Genomic DNA, 22,897 nt, shown 5'->3' with positions numbered 1-22,897 from the left:
CCAAGCCAGCTGTCAGCCAGGCCAAGGTCCCCAAAGCTCCCGAAGCTAGGGCACCATCCCCCATCCCAACGGGGCTTAGTGAGGTGTCGGACCTAGAGGAGGCTGAGATAGAGGTTCCGGTTCTATCTGACGATGAGAACCCCACCCCTGAACAGGCCACAGGCTCAGGGCTATTTAATCCAGCCATGTTTAGGGCCCTTCTTACCAAGGCCCGGGCAGTGGGACCCCAGATGGGTCTTCCAGCCCCCGAGGCCAAGCCTCCATCTGACCCAGTCACAGGGGTAACCATAGGTCCCCAGGATCCCGGGGCAGGCCTATTTAAGGAGGTGCCTCCACCCTTGGATCTGGTTCCAGCTCCTCAATTATTTATAGATATTATCCAACGGCAATGGGCCCAGCCAGGGACAATGGCAACCCAAGTGGGACGGACAGGAAACTGTTCACCATGGAGGCCCCACTGGAGGAGCTCCTAAAGCTTCCCCAAGTGGACGACCCTATCATGTCCCTTACCTCCCCCTCTTCCCTTCCCGCGGAGATGCTGGAGGGATTTAAGGCGGAGGACAAGAGGGCGGAATCTGCAGCTCTTAAGACTCACCAGGCTACCGCCTGGGCCATGCGCGCTTCCGCCAGCTCCTCTTATTTTGGCAGGGAAGCCCTCTTCTGGCTCTGCAAATTGCGGGCTGGACTTCCGGTAGGGAACTCCAGATCCAGGCAAGACATCACAAAGATTATTGCCGCCGTGGAGTACTCAGCCAATGTGTCCCTTGCGGCCACAAAATTTTCTTCCAGGGCTCTGGCCTCGAATGTCACCTCGAGGCGCCTGCTGTGGTTCCGCCACTGGCAGGCTGACGTGAAGGCGAAATGGAAGGTGGCTTCCGCTCCCTTCAAGTGGGGTAAGTTATTTGGGGAGGCCTTGGATCCATTTCTGACCGAGACCAAGGACAAGCGTAAAGTGCTCCCCCGCCGGTCACTAACAAACAGGAATGGATGGGCCAGCCCTTCCGTAAAAATTCCTTTCGGAATAACAAGCCCTCCACTTCCTCAGGCGGTTCCAGTCACGCCTACGGTTCCCCTCAGGATCACTCCCAGGATAGGTCCTCGTTTAGGGACAGAGGGAAGCAGCAGGGTTTCCGCAAGCCCTTCCAAGGGGGCTATTCCAACAAGCCCTTTAGGAAATCCAAGTGACCGTCACAGGGCTCCCCCCATAGGCGGCCACCTCCAGCTCTATGCCGCCCAGTGGGAGGAAACCACAACGGACAGTTGGGTCAGGAACACGGTCTGCCACGGGTTGACCCTGGAGTTCCTGTCCTTTCCCCCGAGAACCTTCCTCCGTTGCCCCGTCCCCAGGTCCGCCCACAAACTCCAACTCATGAGGGTGGAGATAGAACACCTCCTGGAGATAGTGGCCATAGAGGAGGTCCCCAGGGGTCAAGAAGGCATGGGGTTCTATTCCATCCTCTTCCTGGTCCCCAAATCATCGGGGGGGGGGGGAAGGGCGATCCTGGAACTCAAGAAACTGAACAAACATCTGGCGTACAAGTGCTTCAAGATGCCTGGGAAGGTGGGTGTTGGCTGGCGAGGCGAACAGGTCGACCACCGGGTGGCCAAAACTCTGGGACAGCTGGTAGAACAGTCTCGGGTGCAGCCTCCATTCCGAGTTCTGGATGTTGGTCCTGCTGAGCCAGTCCGCCGTCACGTTGTCCACGGTGGAGATGTGGTCCGCGCGAACTGATGCCAGATGTCTCTCCGCCCAGCGATCCAGGGCCTCCACTTCCAACATCAGGGCCAGGGACCGCGTGCCGCCCTGGTGGTTGATGTATCCTTTGGCGGCGATGTTGTCCATCAGAATCAGTACATCGCGGCCCCTGACCTGATCGAGGAAGTGGCGCAGGGCGAGTCTTGCAGCCTGGAGCTCCAGCCAGTTGATGTTGTGGGCGAGTTCCGCCTGCGACCACCTGCCCTGGACCACCGAGGTCCCTAGATGAGCACCCCAGCCGAAGAGGCTGGCGTCTGTGGTGATAATCAGTCGCTCCGGCTCCCTGAAGTCACTGCCCTTGAGGAGGGCATCCGACAGCCACCACCGGAGGGACCGGAGGATCTTCGAGGGGAACCAGATCACGCGCCTGGAGTTGCTGGCTTTCCTCCTTTGGAGGGGGAGGAAGAACCACTACAGTTCCCTCGTGTGCAACCGCGCCCATGGGACCACCGAGATGCAGGATACCAGCTTCCCCATCAGCTGAGACAGAAAGAGGACCGATGCAGATCCGGTCAAGCGGATGCTCCTCACCAGGGTCCAGATGCTGTCTACTCTCTCCTGGGTGAGGAAGACTTTGCAGGTCTCGGAGTCGATGATCATCTCGAGTGCTGGATCCTGTAGGTCGGGTTCAGGTGGCTCTTGGCCAGGTTGACTGAAAACCCGTGAAGCTGCAGGACCTTGATGGTGGTGGTCAGGTCTGCGTGGGCTTGCCCCCTGGACGAGTGGATAAGGATGTCATCCAAGTAGCATTCCAATCTCACAGGAAGAGACCAGAGCCGTGCAGCTACAGCGGCCAGCAGCTTGGTGAACGTCCGCGGGGCCGCCAAGAGTCCGAAGGGGAGGGCCTTGTATTGGTAATGGCGATCGGCAAACTGGAACCTCAAGAACTTGCGATGCGCCGAGTGAATCGGGACATGCAGGTACGCTTCTTTCAGGTCAATCGAAGTCAGCAGAGGTGACATGGCATAGGTTGGACGTGTGGCGGGCGGTGCGCATCTACATCAAGTGGACCGCTCCATTCTGTAAGTCGGAAGCCTTATTTGTGTCTTTCCAGCCGGCTTCCATGGGGAAGAAAGTCATGTCTTCTACCACGGATGCTGGCTCAGAGCAAGCATCAAGATGTCTTACGAGACTCAGGCCAGACCGGTTCCTCCGCGTATCACAGCACACTCTACGAGGAGCGCAGCGACTTCAGCCACCTGGGCTACTCAGGCTCCAATTGAAGAGATTTGGTCCATCTCCATTCATCCGTAACTACAGACTTAGTAACTCAGACTCCGCTGAGGCGTCGTTTGGGAGGAGAGTCCTACAGAGAGTCGTGGCAAGCACTGTGGTCCCGGACAGTTCTTCTTCCCTCCCGACTTTGACATAGCTTTGGCATGTCCCGTGCTTGGACACTCCAAGCAGCGCCTAGGAGAAAGACCATTGGCTTACCTGAATGGTCGTTTTCTCGGCGCTGCGGAGTGTCCAAACCCACCCTTAAGGTGGGGCCGCGAGGTGTGTTATTAGCACCTTCATGTCTTGGACTTGGACTCTGATTAGTTCGGTCATGGACTATTGTTCTTCTTCATTTTTTGAAACAGCCTCTGAGGCAACCAAAAGGTGGAGCTACAATCAAATTTAAACTCAGTTCCTTGGGCAGCAAGCTGAAGTTAACCGTGCTTGGACACTCCGCAGCGCCGAGAGAACGACCATTCAGGTAAGCCAATGGTCTATTCACTGATTTGATAAGAGAGTGCTGAAATTGGTTAGTCCCTTCTGATTTATAGCATGTTTATATCCCCCATACATGCTTACCTCTTTGGAAGAGGTGAGAACAGAGCCACTGGTTAACACAGCTGGTTTGGTTACAGACACAGGACTGGTAAAAGCTGAATCACGGCTGGAGGTTAGTGAGCTTGGTTTATGTTCACTTCTGTTAGCTTTCCATTGATTTGGCTATAATGAAGAAATGTACAGTAACAATAGCGATATATTTGCCTAAAACCAACACTGACTTAGTAAAAATATTGTCTTTTGAAAATCTGCACTTATTTAAAATGCTCCTTTTGGGATCGATCTATCTGACATAACTATATTCCAGATCCTAACAATAATACCTCCCAGAATATTAAATGATTTGGAAAAATAACAAATGATCCCGAATTCTTTGTGCAAAGTGAAAGAAAAAACAGTGCTAGAAAATGAAATTGAAGGAAAATGTTTTATTTATTTTTTCTATTAAATTTGCTATGGCCATTCACTACAATCATCTAATACCATTCAAAACAATGAAAATCATAGGCAAAACAGGACAGTCTAGATTAGAAACAGCTACCCCCCAACCCAATACATTTACCCCCGAGTCTCAGAACAAAGCCAGGTTTTAAGGACTTTATGGAACCTGAAGATATGCTTCCTAGTCATTCTGAATCTGCCTGAATGTACTTGGCAGGCAGAAACAGTGGAAGAGAAATGATCCCTCAGTTAACCAGGCCCTATGCCATAAACAGCTTTAAAAACCATGAATTTGCCCCAAGAAACCAAGTGTAAACCAATGCAGCTTGTTTGTGACATGAGCAGAGTGAATAGTGGCCCTTGTTGCTCATACCACTCAATTTAAGCCAGCTGTGGCTTCCAGACAATCTTTAAGAATAGTCCCATGTAGAACGGATTGCAAAAGTCCAATAGAGAGGCAAGCAGGGCGTTAGGGACTTTAAGGACTCTTAATTGAGAAAAAAGCACACCTGGTGCACAAGATGAACCTGTACCAAAGTCCTCCAGGCCACAGCTGCCACCTGCTCTTTGAGCAGTAGTTGTTAGCGTAGGAATCCAAGGTTGTGCACCTGTCTTGAATGCCAAAGTACAGCCTCATCCAAGAACAATAGTGAAATCACAAACCAGGGGGATCCAGACAGCCAGAGCCACCCAGTCTTGTCAGGATTGAACTAAAAGTTATTCCTCTCCATTCAAACAGCTTTAGAGAATGGGACAGTACCTCAACAGTTTGAATTATACCATCAGGATTGAATGTAGGGTATGCTGATGATACCAAACTTCTCATCTAGCAGTTTCGTGTAGATGTTACACAACAAGAACAGAGACCAGTAAATCCTGAAACATCCCACAAGTGAGGTATCACAGGTGAAATCTCCCCCTTCCTGTTAACACTAGCTGTAAGCAACCACAGAGGAAGAGGCATGTCACTGGAGTTAGTCCAGAATGGCCGTTGGTTTCTTACCTGATACGCCTCTTCTTGAGGCAGGTGGAGACAGCAGCCATGCATGGGTTAACACTGCAAGTAACCAATAGGACTGAGTCTACCAAAATTACGTCATAGCCTCTGAGGAGTGTCCTCCTGCTTTCTTGACGGAGGTACGTAGATTGCTGTGCTGTAACTGAATGCTCTCATGTGCTTGTTCCTCCAATATAATTTACAACCATCCCTCTGCGACCTAGGCCCGCATGGATAATGGGGTGGGGATGGCTGCTGTCTCCACCTGCCCTGAGAAGGGGCATATCAGGTAATAAACCAAAGCCCATTCTCCCAAGTTGTTGGAGACAGCAGCCATGCATGGGACATATCAAAGCCTGGCTTGTCCTGGGAGGGAATGCAACAGCCTAGGAGACTGAAGAGGGGAGGACTTGTTGAAGAACCTACCTTCCGAAGGCCGCATCAGCCGATGCATATCTATCTACATTGTAGTGGCGGATAAAGGGAAGTGGAGTAGTCCAAGTGGCCGCCCTGTAGATTTCCTCCACAGAGACTTGTGTCGCCCAAGCCGCCGAAGTTGCCGCACTGCGCTGTGATGTTGGGTGGTGGAGTAAGATGGTGAACTAGGTAAGCCTTCGATATGGTGGATCTGATCCCACCACCCTATCATTGAAGAAGCAGCTTTAAGCCCTTCCTTGGTGAGATGGAAAGAGACGAAAAGGGCCTCAGTGCGCCTGAAGTCGGCTGTCCTGCTGATGTAGATCTTCAGTGGACGATGGACGTCCAACGTGTACCTCTTACGCTCGAGCCTGTGAGTTGGATTGGGGCAAAAATTTGAAAAGATCAGATCCTGAGCCTGATGGAAGGCTGAATTAACCTTAGGGATGAAGGTGGGATCGAGGCGAAGGACCACACAGTCCGGGTGGAACACACACAAATCAGACCTGATGGAAAGAGCCGCCATTTCTGACATGCACCGTGCTGAGGCGACAGCAACAAGAAAGACTGCCTTCAATGAGGTGGAATAACGAGGCAGACCTTAGAGGTTCAAATGGCGGCCGGTAAGAAAGTCCAGGACTTGGCGAGGTCCCATGTGGGGAATCGGTGGGTGAAAGGGGGGCTGAGTTTAGAAGCGCCCCTGAGGAAGCGTTGGAAATGAGGGTGCAAGGAAAGTGGTTCATTGCGGTGCAGGGAGAGGACTGACGAAAGAGTCGTTACCTTAGGCGCCTTAGGGTGTTGGGCGAAAGCCCGTTGTCCAGACCCTGTTGTAAGAATTCTAGAACCTTGGCTATCGAGGCCGCGAGCGAGACAACACCACGAGAATTGCACCATGTCGAGAACGTCTGCCATGATGATTCGTAGATTCGATTGGTAGAAGGGCGCTGAGACGCCTGAATAGTCCTGATTACCTTGTCAGAAAGGTTAGCCGCTGTCAAGGCCGCCCGTTCATCCTCCATGCGGTTAACTGAAGCCATTGGAGGTTGGGGTGATCATGGAGAATCGCCATGGTGGACCCTCTGAGAGACTGATTAAGTCCGCATACCACGGTCGCTGTGGCCAATGGGGAGTGATTAGAATGAGCTGGGCTACCAGAGAGTTCAGGTGAGTGCTCCATCCGGTGAGATTAGCGTCTGTCGTGGCTATGAGATGAGGGGGCTCCCGGACCTCAGCCTGCCATTAAGCCAGAGGAGCTGACGAGATGTGATGGAGGAAGCTATGGATTTGGAAGCGAAGCGGCCCACATCTAAGGATGCGTCCGTGGTGTATTCTAGGGCCGCTTTTATCTGGTTGATATCCCTGTGAGATCTAGAATCCCTAGGGAAAAGTCTTGCCTGGAGCTGTCTGAGCCACAGGAGAGCAGAACGGCTAAAGAAAGAGGCCATTGTAGCAGCTTGAATGGCCCATGCAGCGGCCTGATGCCCCTTAACGAGAGTCTGCTCAAAGCTCTTGTCTTCAGGGCGCAAGATCTCCTCGGGAGCTGCCGATGCCGCATTAGGGGAAGATAAACTCACCACCGGTAGGTCAATGGAGGGTAACTCAAGTGCCTTGGAAAGTTCCGGTCCCACATTATACAGGCACTTGTCCAAGGTGTTAGGGAGAGGACCTGTAGCTGGTGACACCCACTGGTTCTGGACCACGTCGATGAAGAGTCTGGGCAATGGGATCACCTCCTTTTCTACCTTGGGCTGAATGAAGAGAGGGTTAGTGGTGTCTGCTTTGGTGCCCCGAGGAGCCTTGGAAGCCAGTATGCTTGCAATTTTCCTTGTCTTAAAAAGAAGAGAGCGAAAATAGCAGGTTTAAAGAGGCCAATTACAGTAGATGGGTCTGGAGGGAGACCCTCATCTTAAGATAGGCTGGACGTTCCTTTTCTCCGAAGACGGATGGTTGACTGGAGGTGACAAGCAAATCGTGTGATGTTGAAGCTGAAAGGTCATCATCTCTACATCTGGAGCTGGAAGAAGAAGACCTGCGTGGGGTGGAATGTGAAGAAGGCCTGTGCTTGAGGCCTGCTGTTATGCCACGTTCAATGGCATTGGAAATGATCGTGGCCATATCAGGTGTGTAAGGAAGTGGCCTAAAAGGAGTGGAGCCCAAATTCTGGGAGAGAGGTTCCCCTTCAGAAGTGAGACTTCTGTCGTCGCCAGATTCCTCCCCACTGTAAATCTGCTAAACTGATCCCCTGGCCTACTCAGATTGTAGGATGGAAGCCGCAGGAGACAGTTCATCCTCTGAATCAGAGGACAACTCTGCAGGAGGGCTAGCCTCTATGGGCCTCTGAGGTTGGAAAGGATGGGGTTCCACATGAGGTTGGAAAGGATGGGGTTCCATGTCTTCCTTTTGGCCTTTCCTGGGGGGAGCTTGGGAGGCCCTCTCACCCTCCTCTGCCGGGGTGCCCATAGCAGGCCTGTGACTAGGCCTGGGAGCCTTGGGTAAGGGCTCAGGAGAGACCTCAGTAGTTGACCTGCACTTAGAGGCCCTGGGTTGTGGGGATCCAGCTGGAGGAATTGGGGCCTGAGGCTCTGCAGGGGCCTGTGGGGCCTGGTCGGGAGTAGCTGCCATGGCCAGTACTCACTGGGTTGGTTAAGATGGCTGCCGGAAGATTCCCGCCAAAACAAAATGGCCACTGAGGCAAAAAGCCTATGGTTGAAATCAGCAGCATGGCCGAGGGGACAGCAAGGCAGTCAGAGCCGGCGGTGGTTTGCTGCAAAGCTGTGGCAATGGAGAGAGGAGCGGGAAAGCCTGCTGTGTCGTCGGTTGTAGCGGCGGCGGCGGTTTTAATGGCGGCGGCAGCAGCTGCAAGGTCCTCTGAGGCGAAGGGAAACACTGCCTATATGGCGGTGGCCTCCAACGCCAGACAGCAAAGCTGCATTCAAGCAGTAGGGGTTCCCTGAACGATAAGCTAGGGAGCTGCCTCATGCTTCTGCTTCTTCCAGCCTCGGAGAATGAAGAGCTACGAGCCCCTGACGAGCACCGCAGCAACAAGTTCCCCCTGCCTTATCAGTCCAATTAAAGGGAGAAGAAAGTAGTTGGAACTAATATAGCCAATTTAATTATATTTTATTGAATTTAAGTTGAGGAGAGAGCAATTAGCACAGCTAATCGAACTGAGTCTAAAAAAGAGGGAGGACACTCCTCAGAGGCTATGACGTAATATTGGTAGACTCAGTCCTATTGGTTACTGTTGCCCATGAATGGCTGCTGTCTCCACCAACTCGGGAGAAGGATACTGTTGCTGATGGTATCACGGCTGAGATCAGGGTGTACTGATACACCACTCTAGGCTAGCTCTGCCAAAAATCAGTGTTAAGTGCAACCAATATTGCCTCTGTACTGAACCCTGGTGTGCAATTCCAATTGAAATTGATTCAGATAACACATTTCCCCCCAAGAACCTCAAAGAAGGCCATCTTCTTTTAAATGTCTACACAATACTAACTGAAAATATAAAAGTTGAACCAAGTTTCCAACAATAAAGATAGGAAAAGCCAATGGACCCTCCTATACTGTTAGTATTTTATTTTTATATTAGTATACCACATATATTTATACTGTATATTATTATAACATAGTTTCAATTGCCCCTATAATAGCTTCTCACTGACATCCTGTGTACCTTTGATGGGGGTGCTGCAGGCTTAGGAACCAGATTTTTGTAGACACTTGGGACGATGGGGGTTGCCTTGTTGCCATTTGAAAGTTGAGGTCCTGGTGATGTGAATGCAGCTGAGAAGGCCGCAGCAGGATCCTCTTTTGAAACCTTTTTGATGACCAGCATCTTGGTAGGTTGCTTGGCACTAGGAGGATTTTCTAATAAAACAACATGGAAAAAACGTAGTATTTAAACAAAAAATGAGTTCATAGCAGTCCATCTCTTGTACCTGCTCATATTAAATTAATGCAGAAAGTTATCAGGGATGAATTTGGAAGCTGAAAATTAACAATATTCTAAATTTTAAATAAATACATTTGTTTTCTTTTAAATTTTTAAAGAATTCCGGTAAGAATATTTAATGATCTTATAAACTTATGTTGAGTATCAAAAATCTAGCAACTGCATAAGACTTTAACTAAATTCTTAATTTGGTTTTAGTTCACCCCTCTTCTCTTTTTGATATGATATATGGATATATATATATATAAATTGATGTGAGTCATGGCTGAAAGGTTTAATTGCCAGTGTTGGTCAATATAATGAAATATACCTAATCTTCCAAATCTGAACAAAGCAAGTCTTAAGCTGCTTTAGGCACTTGTTGGATGTGTGTTCAATGATACAATCATATAAAGTTTTATTTAAACATATATTTGTATTTAATGGTGCCTATAATTAAGTCATGTAATATGTGATAATTTAGACACTTGGAAATTAGCCAGCAATTAGCCACCATCTACTTAGCCACAGTACGGTGTTCTAGTGTCGGGTAGAGTTACAGAAAAGGGCTGCTTCCTTGCTCCCACTAGATGGATCATCCCTAAATAGATAGGATCTGCAACATACTCATCCTGCCCAACTTAATCCTCTGGGATTGGGCGGCCTATAAATCTAATAAATTGAATTGAATTAATGGGATGGGCAGAAATGACTGGATATGGTCTTTCAAATACCTTGGCTCCATGCCAAGTAGAGCTTTTTAAGTAATAATCGGCACTTAGAATTGCATCCAGGGTTTTGCAGAAGAAGTGTGAACATGGCATAACACATCTATAATTGCTTGGGCTGCATTTGGACTAAGTGAAGTTTCTGAATGTTCTTTGGGGGCAGCCCAATGTAAAGTGCATTGCAATAATCAGCTGAGGACATGACCAAAGCATAAATGATCATATGACTTGCCTCATGATTTGGAAAGGGTCACAATATGCAATGCAAAACTGTACAAAGGCCCTCCTGCCCACAATTATCATTTGCTCTTCAAAAAGGACTAATGAGGTACCTCACGTAAGAAGGGCTATGGGGCAGACATCTCCCCCTCCCCAATCAACACTGACTGGAACTGACCCTGGAGGAAGGAGGAAAAATAGTATTATAGTGTGCCCCCAATATTAACCCATCACTGGTCCAGAATACCATGGTGGATGGTATCAAAAGTTGCTGAATCATTAAGAGGAATAAGGATTGACATGCTACCTTCATCCTGTTCCTTCCTGAAATCATCCAAAAGTGCAATCAATGCTGTTTCAGGCCCATACCCCTACCTGAAACCTGACTAGAAGGGGTCCAGATAACCTGCATGGCTTTATCCAAGGCAACTATGTTTAGAATCAAGACATTTAATTTAGAATAGTTCTCTTTGATTAGATCATGGAGGCTGTAAGAGAAAGCATCTTGAAGAACGTAGCTGTAAAAGCTTATAAAACAAACTTTTTCTCTTAATATGAATTCTGATTTTAAAGCAATTAAAAATAAACCCTATTACAGATTTTCTGAAGATCACGGAATAGTTTCAGTGATCCAATCTGAAACAAACATGTAGCTGAAAAATAGATGCCATAAACAGTACAATTCACATTTGGAAATCTCTAATTCTTATGTTACACTTTAAGTAAAGCTTCTTAGAAGATAGAAATAAGCAAACTTACGTTCTTCACATTCTGTGACTAAAGCAAACATTTGAATTATATGAACTGTTAATACTCATGCTGATAAATTGAATAAAATGCGACAGACTGATCATAGGTTGGATTAGATTTATTTGTTGGCTAATAAAAATAATTCATAGTAAACCCTTCAACTGGCATCAAGAATATTACAATCAATTCCTCTTTGTATAGAAAACATTTTAACTAGACTTTATGAGCCTGGGAATTATGGAAGTGGACATAAAATATATCTTCAGGAAAGCATTTTGGAATTGTTAAAGGGAATCTCAAGCACATTAAGCATGCTCAAGAGAGTAAGTTTCACAGTCTACTAAGAAAATATATTGTTGGTATCCATCTGGGGGTGTGCATGTGCAGGGCGGGTTTTGCCTGCCTGAAACACATGCACACACAGGGATGGAGAGACATCGTACCAGAAACATCTTTCCGGCCTAAACGGTCAGGACTCATTATGCAGCCTCATGAACTATGTGAGCCAGCTACTCCAACACCTGCTCCTTCTCCCCCCTATGCTGTGCTGTAACTTTCTATTCCCCCTTTCCCCTCCCAATGCCATGCAGCTTGTAACTTTCTATTCCCCCTTTGCCCACCCTTTGCCATGATGTGATTTTCTAATGGTTTATTTGTAGAATGCTATGACTTTTCATTAGTTTACTTGTATCATGTGTGATTATATATGCCTTCTGATACGCTTCTTTTGATGACGCTGTAACCAACTTTTCTAATAAAAGAGACCTTCGATGTTCATTCGAAGTTCGCTCATCCCAAGAATTTCTGCCTGGTGTTTTCCTTTCAATTCGGCCAAGGACACATGAGCAGCCCTCCAGTGTGGTAACAACGCTGCAATATATACCTGAATAGTACTGAGTCTAATTCATTAAGAGTACATTTTTGGGAAGAGCTAAATAAAATATTGGATTCCTGGTATACATACAATTAGAAAAAACTAATAATGGAGTGTCAGTTCATATTTTTGAGGCACTGTCACTTCTGAATGAATCAATAATCATGCAGCTATTCAAAGATGCTACTGCAGCTCTCTCTTGTGCTATGCACCTGATTATTTTTATGTAAACATTTTGGACAGCAGGGAAAAATCTTTATGATACTAGATGATCTTCTACATGAAAGTCATAAGAATTTCATTTTTTGAATGGGCAGAATTATATGTATTAAATATGAAAAAGTTTACATTGACCTTTCTTAAATAACATGATTTTTAGAGTTCTCCTGCTCTTTAAATTCCCCAATGTATGGGGGTTATTTACATCATCTAACATCAACTAAATAAGTGTGATATTTAAAAGCAGGGGTTTTTTTTTACAAAACAAAACAAAACACCTTAGGTGCTTAGGTTTTTCATGCATTTCTTGAGTGTGCATAAACATCTGAGGTTTATGAATCAATACGAATACTAATGCCAGTCTGGGGGGAAATGGGATGTATGCATCTCTAGTTTCTGCACAGTATTCTACCATTCCTAATAATAGGCAAATCTCTTACAGTTTATTATTAAAATATAATTTCTAATATCATACAACACAGAGAAGAAAAACTTATTTAGTTATTTTTATAAACTGACTAAATAGAACAAAATTAGACTATTTCTACAACTAAAGAAAATACCTCTCTGCCAATGCCTCAGTACCTACCCCAAACACCAGATGGAGTTCCAGCTGGTTTACCCTGGCTGTGCTGTTTTCCAGCTTCTGGATTCAATGATGGCTGTAACAAGCACACCAAAAAGTCATACGCATTTCATGTTTTGTTACAGTTTCAATTTCATTAAATTTCCTAGCTAGAAATAAGCATTTGACCCAACATTAGGTTCTCCAAGTATAGTAACATTGACAATTTACCTACACAGAATCTAGTATTCGTTTTGTAATGCATTCTGACAGGAGAAAAGTGTTGCACATTAAAACCATAAGAAACAATTATAAATGCTTTGAAGCCTGGTGACACTTGGTGAATAATTAGGGGAAGAAATCTTTTGCACCCGAAGTCCCTCTAAGATGGTAAAATTATCAAAGCTGATTCCTATACTGCTAAGCAGGAAATGTAGGTAACTATAGCATACTCTATAATGAGCTTATCATTTTTTAGAAACAAAGTCTCTCTCCCTTTGCTGGAAAAATAAACAGAAAGTCCTGGCCCCCTTTAGTATTATCCAAATAGCAGGTTTTTCTCCCTTGATATAAAGCTATTAATTATAATCTCACCCTTTTCTTTTTCTTTCCTCAGCACCTGTACTTTGGGTACCCAAAACCACCCACATGGTTGCATTTTGTATCAGCTGAAGGTTCCGAATAGTTCTCTACGGTAACCCATCCCCATGTGAAGTGCATTGCAATAGTCCAACCGGTAGATGACCAGGTCACGAGTGACTGAGTGGACAGCCTCCCCATTGTCCTAATAAATAATTGGATTTCTTTTTAAACTTGGCTTGAGGTTCATGAGTTAATTAGGGCATCCATCGGGACCCTGACAAAGGGCGTAACTGGACCACAACATAAAGCTGAGCCAAAGTCCTCCTACCTAGGGCTACCAACTACTCTTTAAACAGGAGTCTTGAGTCCAGGAGGATCCTGCACAGGATCTGTCTGGTGCAACCCACCCAAGACCAAAGATGATAAACTCATATACAAATTGATATGTATATCAATCTCCAAGAAAAATAGTACATTTAAGGAACATCTTAATTTTATTCAGAGTATACTTACAAAATCTTCCTCCTCAAATTGCAATTTCTCCTTCTCTTCCTTTTCCTCCCTAGCTTCAGCAGTTGGCTTTTCCTGAAAAGCTGAATTCTTTCTGGAGTGGAAATTGCCATTCCAATGGCGATGAGATCCAGTTCCTCCTCCTCTCTGACTCATCCCATCATGGCCACGTGAAGAACCATGCCAACCTGGCTGACTGCCAGCTAGTCCAACATGAGTTCCTTTAGAAACACCAGAATCCACAGAATCATGGCGGTGCAGGGAAGGCTGATGCCAACAGTCTGGATAAGATATGAAGTAGTTACATAAACAAAGCTAGTTATCATTTGAAAAAATGCCACAATATACAAGACCTACTGCAAAAGATTAGATACAATAATATAATCTCATTATAGGAGCATCTCCTAACTAATAAACTGATATTCTATCAAATCACTGACATGAAGAGTATCAAACTACTGGAGTTCAAAACTGGAGGGTGGGAAGCCACAAGTGGAGAGAGGGGGAACACCAGCTGAAGTTCAAGCCTATTTTTTCTCCTGTGCTATTTACTTATCCAGCAATGAGTAACATACCTCCAGCAGTTCTGAGGGGGCCATTATTAAAGAAACCATCGGAAGAGTTGTGGCGTCTTCGGCTTACACCAAACCGGCCTTCTCCCCGAGGAAGATGTTCTCCATGCTTTTCAAAAGTAGCTCCAGGAGCCTATGAATAAAGGGGAAACATGTAAAGACGGCTGGGATCGTATTAACAATATATACATACATACATGCATACATATATACAGTCATGTATACATGAACTTTCAGAAGAGGCGGGTCAACAGCAAATTTAAAAATAATCCAAGTCACATTGGTAAGATACACAGAATAACTATGTATCAAGCTTTAACAATATAATTTTGAAATCTTTTAAAATATTTCTCAAAATTCATTCAAAATCTTTAACAATACAGTAAAAATCACTCTGTAAGGAGATGGATGATTCCAAAATGTGATAAATATAATAAATAAACTAATAAGATTCGTTACTATAGCACACTAAATTGATAAGTCTAAATTTAGTCTACATAACAGAATATATCCTCCAGAACAAATGATATTAAAATAAAAATCAAACACCCGCCTATATTTATACAAATGCATCATCCAAATGACATCTCAAGATTAAATCAATCTACTCTTAAATATGTCTACTTTATTAGAAAAGAGAGCTGAAATTAATTTGTTTCTTATTTCAACAATGTATCACTCTTATAATCAATTTGCTTAGATAGCACTGGTGGAATATCAGCAAATTTCCAAAAGTAGCTTTTAATTGTTTAAGAGGCAGCAGGCATCAACACATTTTTAAATTAAAATTAAATAAGAAAAATGGTCAAGATTTCATGTGAGGAAACAGATTTTACTATTTTGAAAAAAAATCACTCTATTCTAAACATCAGAATATAATGTCATATTTTTCTGTTTCAAGTTTCCATTTTAAACTAAATGTGTGGATTAACCAAAATATCAATGTATGTTGATACATTGCATAAACTCCTAGAGTATCTGCTAGGCAGACCACTTCAATTTTGCAGGGTTAGCACACTCCAAATTCCTTCAATTAAATAACATCACCTAACAAGACTCCAGAAGCAAGCCTTCTCTTTAGCAGTGACTACCATCTAGAATAAAGTTGCTCAGAAGAATGGTGAAACTCTTCACCAGGGCTTTCGATAGTGACCTGATCTTGTGTATGCATGTCATCTGGTCTGTTGTCCTTGCTATCTTTTACTGATGTTACTGCAATGTTACTCTTCTTTCATCGTTATGTGACCCATGGCAGTATACAAGTTTAATATAATAATAATAAATTGGAGCCAACAAAGCAACATTTGTTTCCAATGTTTGAACATTGGAAAATAATTGATTCATACTCAATTATCACTGAACAATGATTAGCAAAAAAACAACACCCCCCAAATAGTAGAAGAATAGAAGATACTTACAATAACAATTGGAAATATAAATGAAACAACTGATATGAATTACACAAAGGATAACTTAGAAGACATAACAACAGAACAAGTACAGGCTAATACAGAAACTGACCCACCAACAAGAAGAATTAAAAGAGAAGATTATGCAATAGTCCTCATGACCACAATTGAGCCCAACATTTATGTTGTTAAGTAAGAAATTTGTTGTGAATTTGCCCTATTTTACAACATTTTACGGCTTTTCTTGCCACATTTGTTAAGTGAATCACTGCAGTTCTTAAATTAGTAACAAGGTTAAGTGAACCTGGTTTCCCCATTGACTTTGATTGTCAGAAGATCACAAAAGGGAATCATATAACTCAGGGACACTGCAACCATCATCAATATGAGTCAGTTGTCAAGCATCTGAATGTAAATCACCTGACCATAGGGATGCTCATGTCACTTTTTTCAGTGCCATTGTAATTTTGAATGGTCACTAAATGAACAGTTGTAAGTTGAGGACTACCTGTATTAGATAACACAATATCAACAGTAGAGACTTTCAAGTTTTTAGGTTCTATAATTTCCTAAAACTTGAAATGGACACCTAACATAACAAAGAACGTTCTTCCTGCACCAATTCAAAAAGCTCAGACTACCGAAAAAGCTGCTGATACAGTTTACAGAGGAATTATTTAGTCTGTCATTTGTACTTCTATTAATTCTTTGGTTTGGTACAGCAACTAAACAGGACAGGTACAGACTTCAAGAGATAGTTAGGACTGCAGAAAAAACAATTCCAACTAGTCTGCCTTCAATTGAGGACCTGTTCTGCACAAGCTAGAAAGATTGCTGAGCAAACATCTACAGACCCCTCACATCCTGGACACAAACTGTTTCAACTTCGCTATATAGAGCATTGCCAGAACAACTAGACCAGTGATGGCGAACCTTTTCGGCACCAAGTGCCCAAACCGGAGTGCGCACACATGGGCGAAGACCAGCTGGCGGGTGTACATGCGCACACCAAAAACCAGAAGAGCAGCTGGCAACCGTGTGCGTGCCCACAGAGAGGGCTCTGCATGCTACCTCTGGCACACGTGCCATAGGTTCACCATCACGGAATTAGACACAAAGATAGTTCCCCCTTCCCCATTCCACCATCACTCTGCTAAACACATAATTCCCACAACACTTGTCTTATGCCTAAGGATACCTAATCATGTAGTAGGACTGTATTACCATTATCCTTCTCATCTTTCCTGTTACCTATTCCTATTGGTATCTTATGACTCTCACTTTGTTAGTTGTATCTTATAATTTATGATTATATCTTATGATTTATGACTTTGTTACTCATATGTATGCTGAGAGCTTATGAACTGGAGACAAATTTCTTGTGTGTCCAATCACACTTGGCCAATACAGAATAGTCTATTAAAATCAGATGCAAGTAATTTAAAAAAACACAAAAGAGAAAACTTGAAGAATGTAAGAATTAGAACAAACCTAATTTAAAAAAAATGGTTTAGCCCCAGACAATTAAAAAAGCTTTGGAAACCACAATGCAATAAATAATAGCAACAGGTGAGAAAGCGGAACATCTATAAAACTTATCACGTGCCAATAATGAAAAATTAGCAGGAACATAATTCAAATAGTAGCCAAAAATGAGGTTAAAATATTGTGGGATTTTCAAATACAAACTGATAAAATCACCAGATTTAACTGTGGCTGAAAAGAAGAAAATGTGGACAACCGATATAGCAGTTAGGAAATAGTAGAAGACAAAGAATTGGAGAAAAAGGACGTTGGTCTTACCTGAACGTCTATTTTCTGATGGGAGGAGGGAATGGTCACACGTGGGTTTTATCACAGCCTGATTGGTCCAAGGCTGAGAGGAAATCTATAAATACCGGTGCCTGTCCATTGCTAGCCCAGATTCTCGAACATGAACGGTACAACTGAAAAACAAGAAACAACACAACAAACCCCGGAAAACACCCCCCGGGCCCTCTCCTTGGCCCCAACAGACAGAACTCAGGGCGGGTTGTGACCATTCCCTCCTCCCATCAGAAAATAGACGTTCAGGTAAGACCAACGTCCTTTTTCCAGAATGGGAGGAGGGAATGGTCACACGTGGGACATACCCAAGCTAAAGTCCCAGGGAGGGAGAACAGGAACTCTAGGAACCAAGGGGAGCCTCAGCTGCCACCCCCTGTAGGACCCTACGACCGAAAGATGCGTCCGCCGACGCGAAAGCATCCAGACGATAATGCCGGATGAACGAGGTTGGAGTGGCCCAGGTAGCCGCCCGGCAGATGTCTTCAAACGGGGCCCTCGTGGCCCACGCTGCCGAGGTTGCCGCGCTCCTTGTAGAGTGCGCCGTGACGCCTGATGGAACCGGCCGCCCCGGCCTCCGAGATGGCCTGACGCAGCCAACGGCCGATGGTAGCCGAGGACACCCTCGAACCCAGAGCTCCAGGTAGGAAGGAGACGAACAAGGCCTCCGACTTGTGGAAATCCTTGGTCCGCCGGAGGTAGATCCGCAAGGCACGGCGGACATCCAGACGATGCCAAAGACGCTCCCTGTCAGTGGACGGACTCGGGCAGAAGTCAGGCAGGACGATCTCCTGAGCCCTGTGAAAGGGGGTATTTACTTTGGGGACGAATGCCGGGTCAAGGCGAAGGACCACTCTGTCCTGGTGAAAATGACAGAGGTCGTCCTTACAAGACAGGGCGCCCAGCTCGGATATACGCCGGGCGGAAGTGATGGCCACCAGGAAGACCACCTTCAGTGATAAGAAGCGCAAGTGCACCGAGCGGAGAGGTTCAAACGGAGCTCCCGTTAAGGCCTTGAGGACAAGCGGAAGATCCCACGTGGGGAATCTATGAACGGGGGGAGGCCTGAGATTTGCCGCCCCCTTGAGGAACAGCTTGACCAGAGGAGACTGGGAAAGAGAAGAAGACCCCGCCCCCCCCAAGACCGAGGACAGAGCCGCCACCTGGCGTCGCAAGGTGTTTTGCGAGAGCCCGTCCTCCAGGCCCTTCTGAAGAAATTCCAAGACGTTGGGAATGGTGGCTCTGTCGGGAGAGATGCCCTTGGGGGAGCACCAGCGGACGAACGCTGCCCAGGTGGAGTTATAGATGCGGGTCGTCGAGGGACGACGGGCCGCCTCGATGGTGCGAATGACCCCGGAAGACAGAAGAGCCCCCCTTAGAAGCCGCCGTTCAAGAGCCAAACGGTCAGTTGAAGCCACTGAGGCTCTGGGTGAATCAGGGCCCCCTGCCGTAAGACCACCTCCCCTTGCGGGATCCTCCACGGGGAAGTCACCGACAGCTGAACCAGGTCCGCAAACCAGGGTCTCCTGGGCCAAAATGGGGCCACCAGAATGACCAAGGCCCTTTCCGTCACCACCTTCCTGACGGTCCCCGGGATGAGCGGAATGGGGGGAAAGGCATAGAGAAGGCCCGGGGGCCACCGGCTCCTGAGGGCATCCGTGCCCTCCGCCGAGCTGGATTGGAAACGGGAGAAGAAACGCGGGAGTTGTGTGTTCTCGGGAGACGCAAACAGGTCCACCCGGGGGGGACCCGAACCGACGACAGATCTCCCGGAACAGCGACGGGTGGAGTTGCCACTCGCCGTTGTCCAGAGTTGCTCGACTGAGCCAGTCCGCCTGGACGTTGGAGAGTCCCGAGATGTGCTCCGCCACCAGAGACTGTAAGTGTTTCTCCGCCCACGACCCCAATCGCAGAGCCTCCAGCCAGAGGGCTCTCGAGTGGGTCCCGCCCTGACGATTGATGTGCGCCTTGGTGGCCACATTGTCCGTCAGGAGAACGTGGCTCCCTTCCACCGAGGAGCGAAAGTGACTCAGGGCCAGACGCGCGGCCTTCAGTTCCAGCCAATTGATGTTGTGACGGAGGTCCGAGGTCGTCCATCTGCCCTGAGCCATCCGAGAGCCCACCAGGGCCCCCCACCCGAACAGACTCGCGTCCGTGGTGACGGTCACCCTGCTCGGCTCCCAGAACAGACACCCCCGCTCGATGGCCGGGGAGAGCCACCACACCAGGGATGCACGGACCCCCGCCGAGATGCGGAGAGTCCGAAGGGAATTGCTCATTCGTCCCCTCTGATAGGGGATAAGCTCCCATTGAAGGGGCCGAAGATGGAGTCTGGCCCACGGGACAATCCCTATGCAAGAGACCATCTTGCCCAATAACTGCGACAGAGAGAGGATGGAAACGGAGCGCTTTGTGCGAACGCTCTCTGCCAGCCGACGAAGGCTGACCTGCCTCTCCTGAGACAGACGCACCTCCCCCAACTTGGAATCTATGACTGTCCCCAGATGCAGAATGCGAGTGGAGGGAGTGAGATGGCTCTTCTCGAAGTTTACCGAGAACCCCAGGGCCTGGAGGCTCCGAATGGTAAGCCGAAGATCTGAAACGGCCTGAGACTGGGAGCCCGCCTGAAGCAAGACATCGTCTAAATAACATTGGAGGCGGACCGGGACCGATCTCAGATGGGCCGCCAGAGCAGCCAGGACCTTTGTGAAGGTCCGCGGGGCCGAGGCCAGGCCGAAGGGAAGAGCCCTGTACTGGTAATGGTGGGACCCGTGGGAGAACCTCAAGAACCGGCGATGAGCGGGCAGGATGGGAATGTGAAGATAGGCCTCCGTGGATCTCCAGGAAATCGCCTTTTCTGATGCCCTGAAGGATGGACTTGAGCGATGACATTTTGAACCGCCTGTAGACCAGAAACCTGTTCAGGCGCTTGAGGTCTAGAATTGCTCTCCAACCCCCCGTGCTCTTCGGGACCACGAAGAGATTTGAGTAGTGGCCCAGGCCCCGTTCCCCTTGGATTTCGAGGAGGTGGGCGATCGCCTGACTCATCAGGCGGCGGCGCTCTCGACTCCGGGATGGAGGGAACGACCGAAAGAGATTTGGAGGAGTGGAGAGAAATTCTAACCTGAGCCCGTAACGAACCGTGGCTCGGACCCAGGCATCCGACGTGATGTCGTCCCACCGGTCCGCATAAAGAGCGAGGCGGCCGCCGATGGGATGACTCGGGTTCGAGTCACTTCCCCCTGCGGAAGGGACGGCCGCCTCCCCCACGAAAGGGCCGCCGAGCCTGGCCCTGGAATCGGCTCCTGTCCTGGAAGGGCTGCCCCAAGAACTGCCTGTCAGAAGAGAAAGAAGAGAAGCGCTGGTTATAGCCGAAGTTAGGGGCCCTATACCGTTGCCTACGGAAAGGACGTGACTTGCTCTCGGCCTTCTTAGCCGTGGAGGGGAGGACCTTCTTTTTGTCCTTATCCTCCACTAGGATGCGAGTAAGGGCCTCCCCGAAGAGATCGGGCCCCTTGAAGGGGGCAGCCGCCAAATCCCATTTCGCTTTGTTGTCCATTTGCCAATGGCGCAACCATAGGAGCCTACGGGAGGTGACCGAGGTGGCCAGGGCACTAGAAGCAAACTTGACCGTGTCCAAGGTCGCGTCAGCTGAGAACTGACACGCTGCCAGAATCTTGACCAGATCCTGATGGATCCGGTCCTCCTGTATGGGAATGCGTGCCTGCAGCTTCTTGAGCCACATGACCGTGGCACGATTAAAGTATGAAGCTGAGGCCGCCGCCTTAATGGCCCACGCTGTGGCGTTGAAGTTCTTCCGCAAAGTAAGCTCTGCGCGCTTATCCTCCGGCTTCATCTTATCTGCCGCATCGCCCGACACCACCGGGGAGGAGGACACCAATGCTGCCACAGGGATGTCAACCGTCGGGAGCTGAATGGCCTGAGCAAAGGTTTGCTCCATGTTATAATGCCGACGGTCGGTACTGCCTGGAGAAGAGAAATTAGAAGGTTTAGCCCACTGGTCGGTCAGAACCTCAAGGAACAAGGGAGGGGCAGGGATCTCTTCCTTGTTGGTGGCCGTGGCAGAGAACATGACCATGTCGGGATCTCTCGGGGGGGGGGGGGCACAGAAGGATCCCCAGTTCCGACCTTGGTGGTGTGCCTCGCCTTATCCAAGAGAACTTTAAACAAGGCGGGCATAAATAGGACCTTAGAAGAAGGTTCCTCCGAAACAGTGGTATTCTCATCATCTGAGAATCCCATCTCCTGGGGTAACTCCCCCCCACCCAGGAAGGAAGTCTCACTGATCATGGAAGGGGAGGAAGCCCGACACTGAGCCCTGTTCAGCCCCCCATGCCCGCTGGGCAATGCCCCGAGTGATGGCTGCAGAAATAAGCCTCTTAATCCCCTCAGGGAGATTATCCAGATCCTCCACATCCCCATAAGTAGAAGCAGGGCCCTGAGGGGCCAACCTTTGGGGGGAACAGGGGCCTCTGGACGTGCCCTCCAGAGGATCATCTATGGGGGATGGAGAACGCCCCCTCCTGGATAAGGCCTGCGACCTACCAGGGGAGCTGCATGAAGAAGCCGGGCTAAAACCTCTAAGTAGAGACCTTTCTGAAATGGGCCTAACAGGGGACCTGGATCTGTCCCTAGATAAAGGCTTGGAGGACTGGGCCTGCCTTTCTGCCCTGGCAAAGGTCCTTTCCAGCGCCCTATGGCGAGCTGCCTCATCCCTAGAGACAGAACTGGAGGGGCGCCTTGCAGAAAGGGATCTCTGAGGGGGAGCCCTCCCCCCCACCTCCTGATCCAGGGCCTCCTCACTCCCAGTAGGGCCTGCCCCTTGCCCCTGGGGAATCTCCGCTCCCTCGTCCATGCCCCACTCACGTGTCCGACGAAAGGAGCAGGAATCGGCCTCCAAAGTCCCACCTGAGACCAGGGCCTGAAGTCTGTGGGGAGACCTAGGCTCAAGGCCTCTCACTAGGCCGCACTAGGCCCGTCGATAAGGGCCAGGCCTCACGCACGTGGCAGCCTCCAAGATGGCCACCGGAACTCCGTGCGCGGGAGAAAAGGGCTGGAAATAATCATCAGCAGCCCAGCCAGGCTTTTCTAGCCGGCTTCACTTTAAAATGAGCAGGGAGAGCAGCTCTCCCCCCCCTGCTCTGTCTCCCCGGCAACACAAACAAAGGAAGCCTGCAGCGAGGCCCCTCCGGAGCGATCTGCTCGCTGGAGCCTTGAGACTTGAAGTTTCTCTTTCACTTTCCTGCTGCAAAAAAACAGCCTCTTCAAAGTAGTTTGAACGAAGCAATTTGAATGGAACCGCA

The 22,897-nt window shown here is 47.9% G+C and overlaps 1 protein-coding gene across 3 annotated transcripts in view; it reads right to left on the bottom strand.

Moving 5' to 3' along the window:
* GPBP1L1 (GC-rich promoter binding protein 1 like 1) overlaps positions 1–22,897 on the bottom strand; it is a 53,366-nt gene that overhangs the window by 5,234 nt on the left and 25,235 nt on the right. For 2 of the 3 annotated variants that reach the window (XM_014061904.2, XM_014061903.2), the window contains exons 4-8: positions 14,344–14,473; positions 13,772–14,049; positions 12,701–12,773; positions 9,064–9,257; positions 3,554–3,694 (exon numbers count right to left, since the gene is read on the bottom strand). In XM_014061904.2, coding sequence (XP_013917379.2) covers positions 3,554–3,694; positions 9,064–9,257; positions 12,701–12,773; positions 13,772–14,049; positions 14,344–14,473 — 816 coding nt within the window. The remainder of the gene's footprint in view (positions 1–3,553; positions 3,695–9,063; positions 9,258–12,700; positions 12,774–13,771; positions 14,050–14,343; positions 14,474–22,897) is intronic. The other variant, XM_014061905.2, reaches the window with a different exon arrangement.

The sequence above is a fragment of the Thamnophis sirtalis genome, unplaced genomic scaffold (genome assembly GCF_051295495.1).
Source record: "Thamnophis sirtalis isolate CommonGarterSnake01/CBP01778 unplaced genomic scaffold, rThaSir2_p1.2 scaffold_7, whole genome shotgun sequence".
In the NCBI taxonomy this organism is placed as follows: domain Eukaryota; kingdom Metazoa; phylum Chordata; class Lepidosauria; order Squamata; family Natricidae; genus Thamnophis; species Thamnophis sirtalis.
The sequence above is the reverse complement of the archived record's forward strand: the minus strand, read 5'-3'. Positions and strand labels throughout refer to the sequence as shown.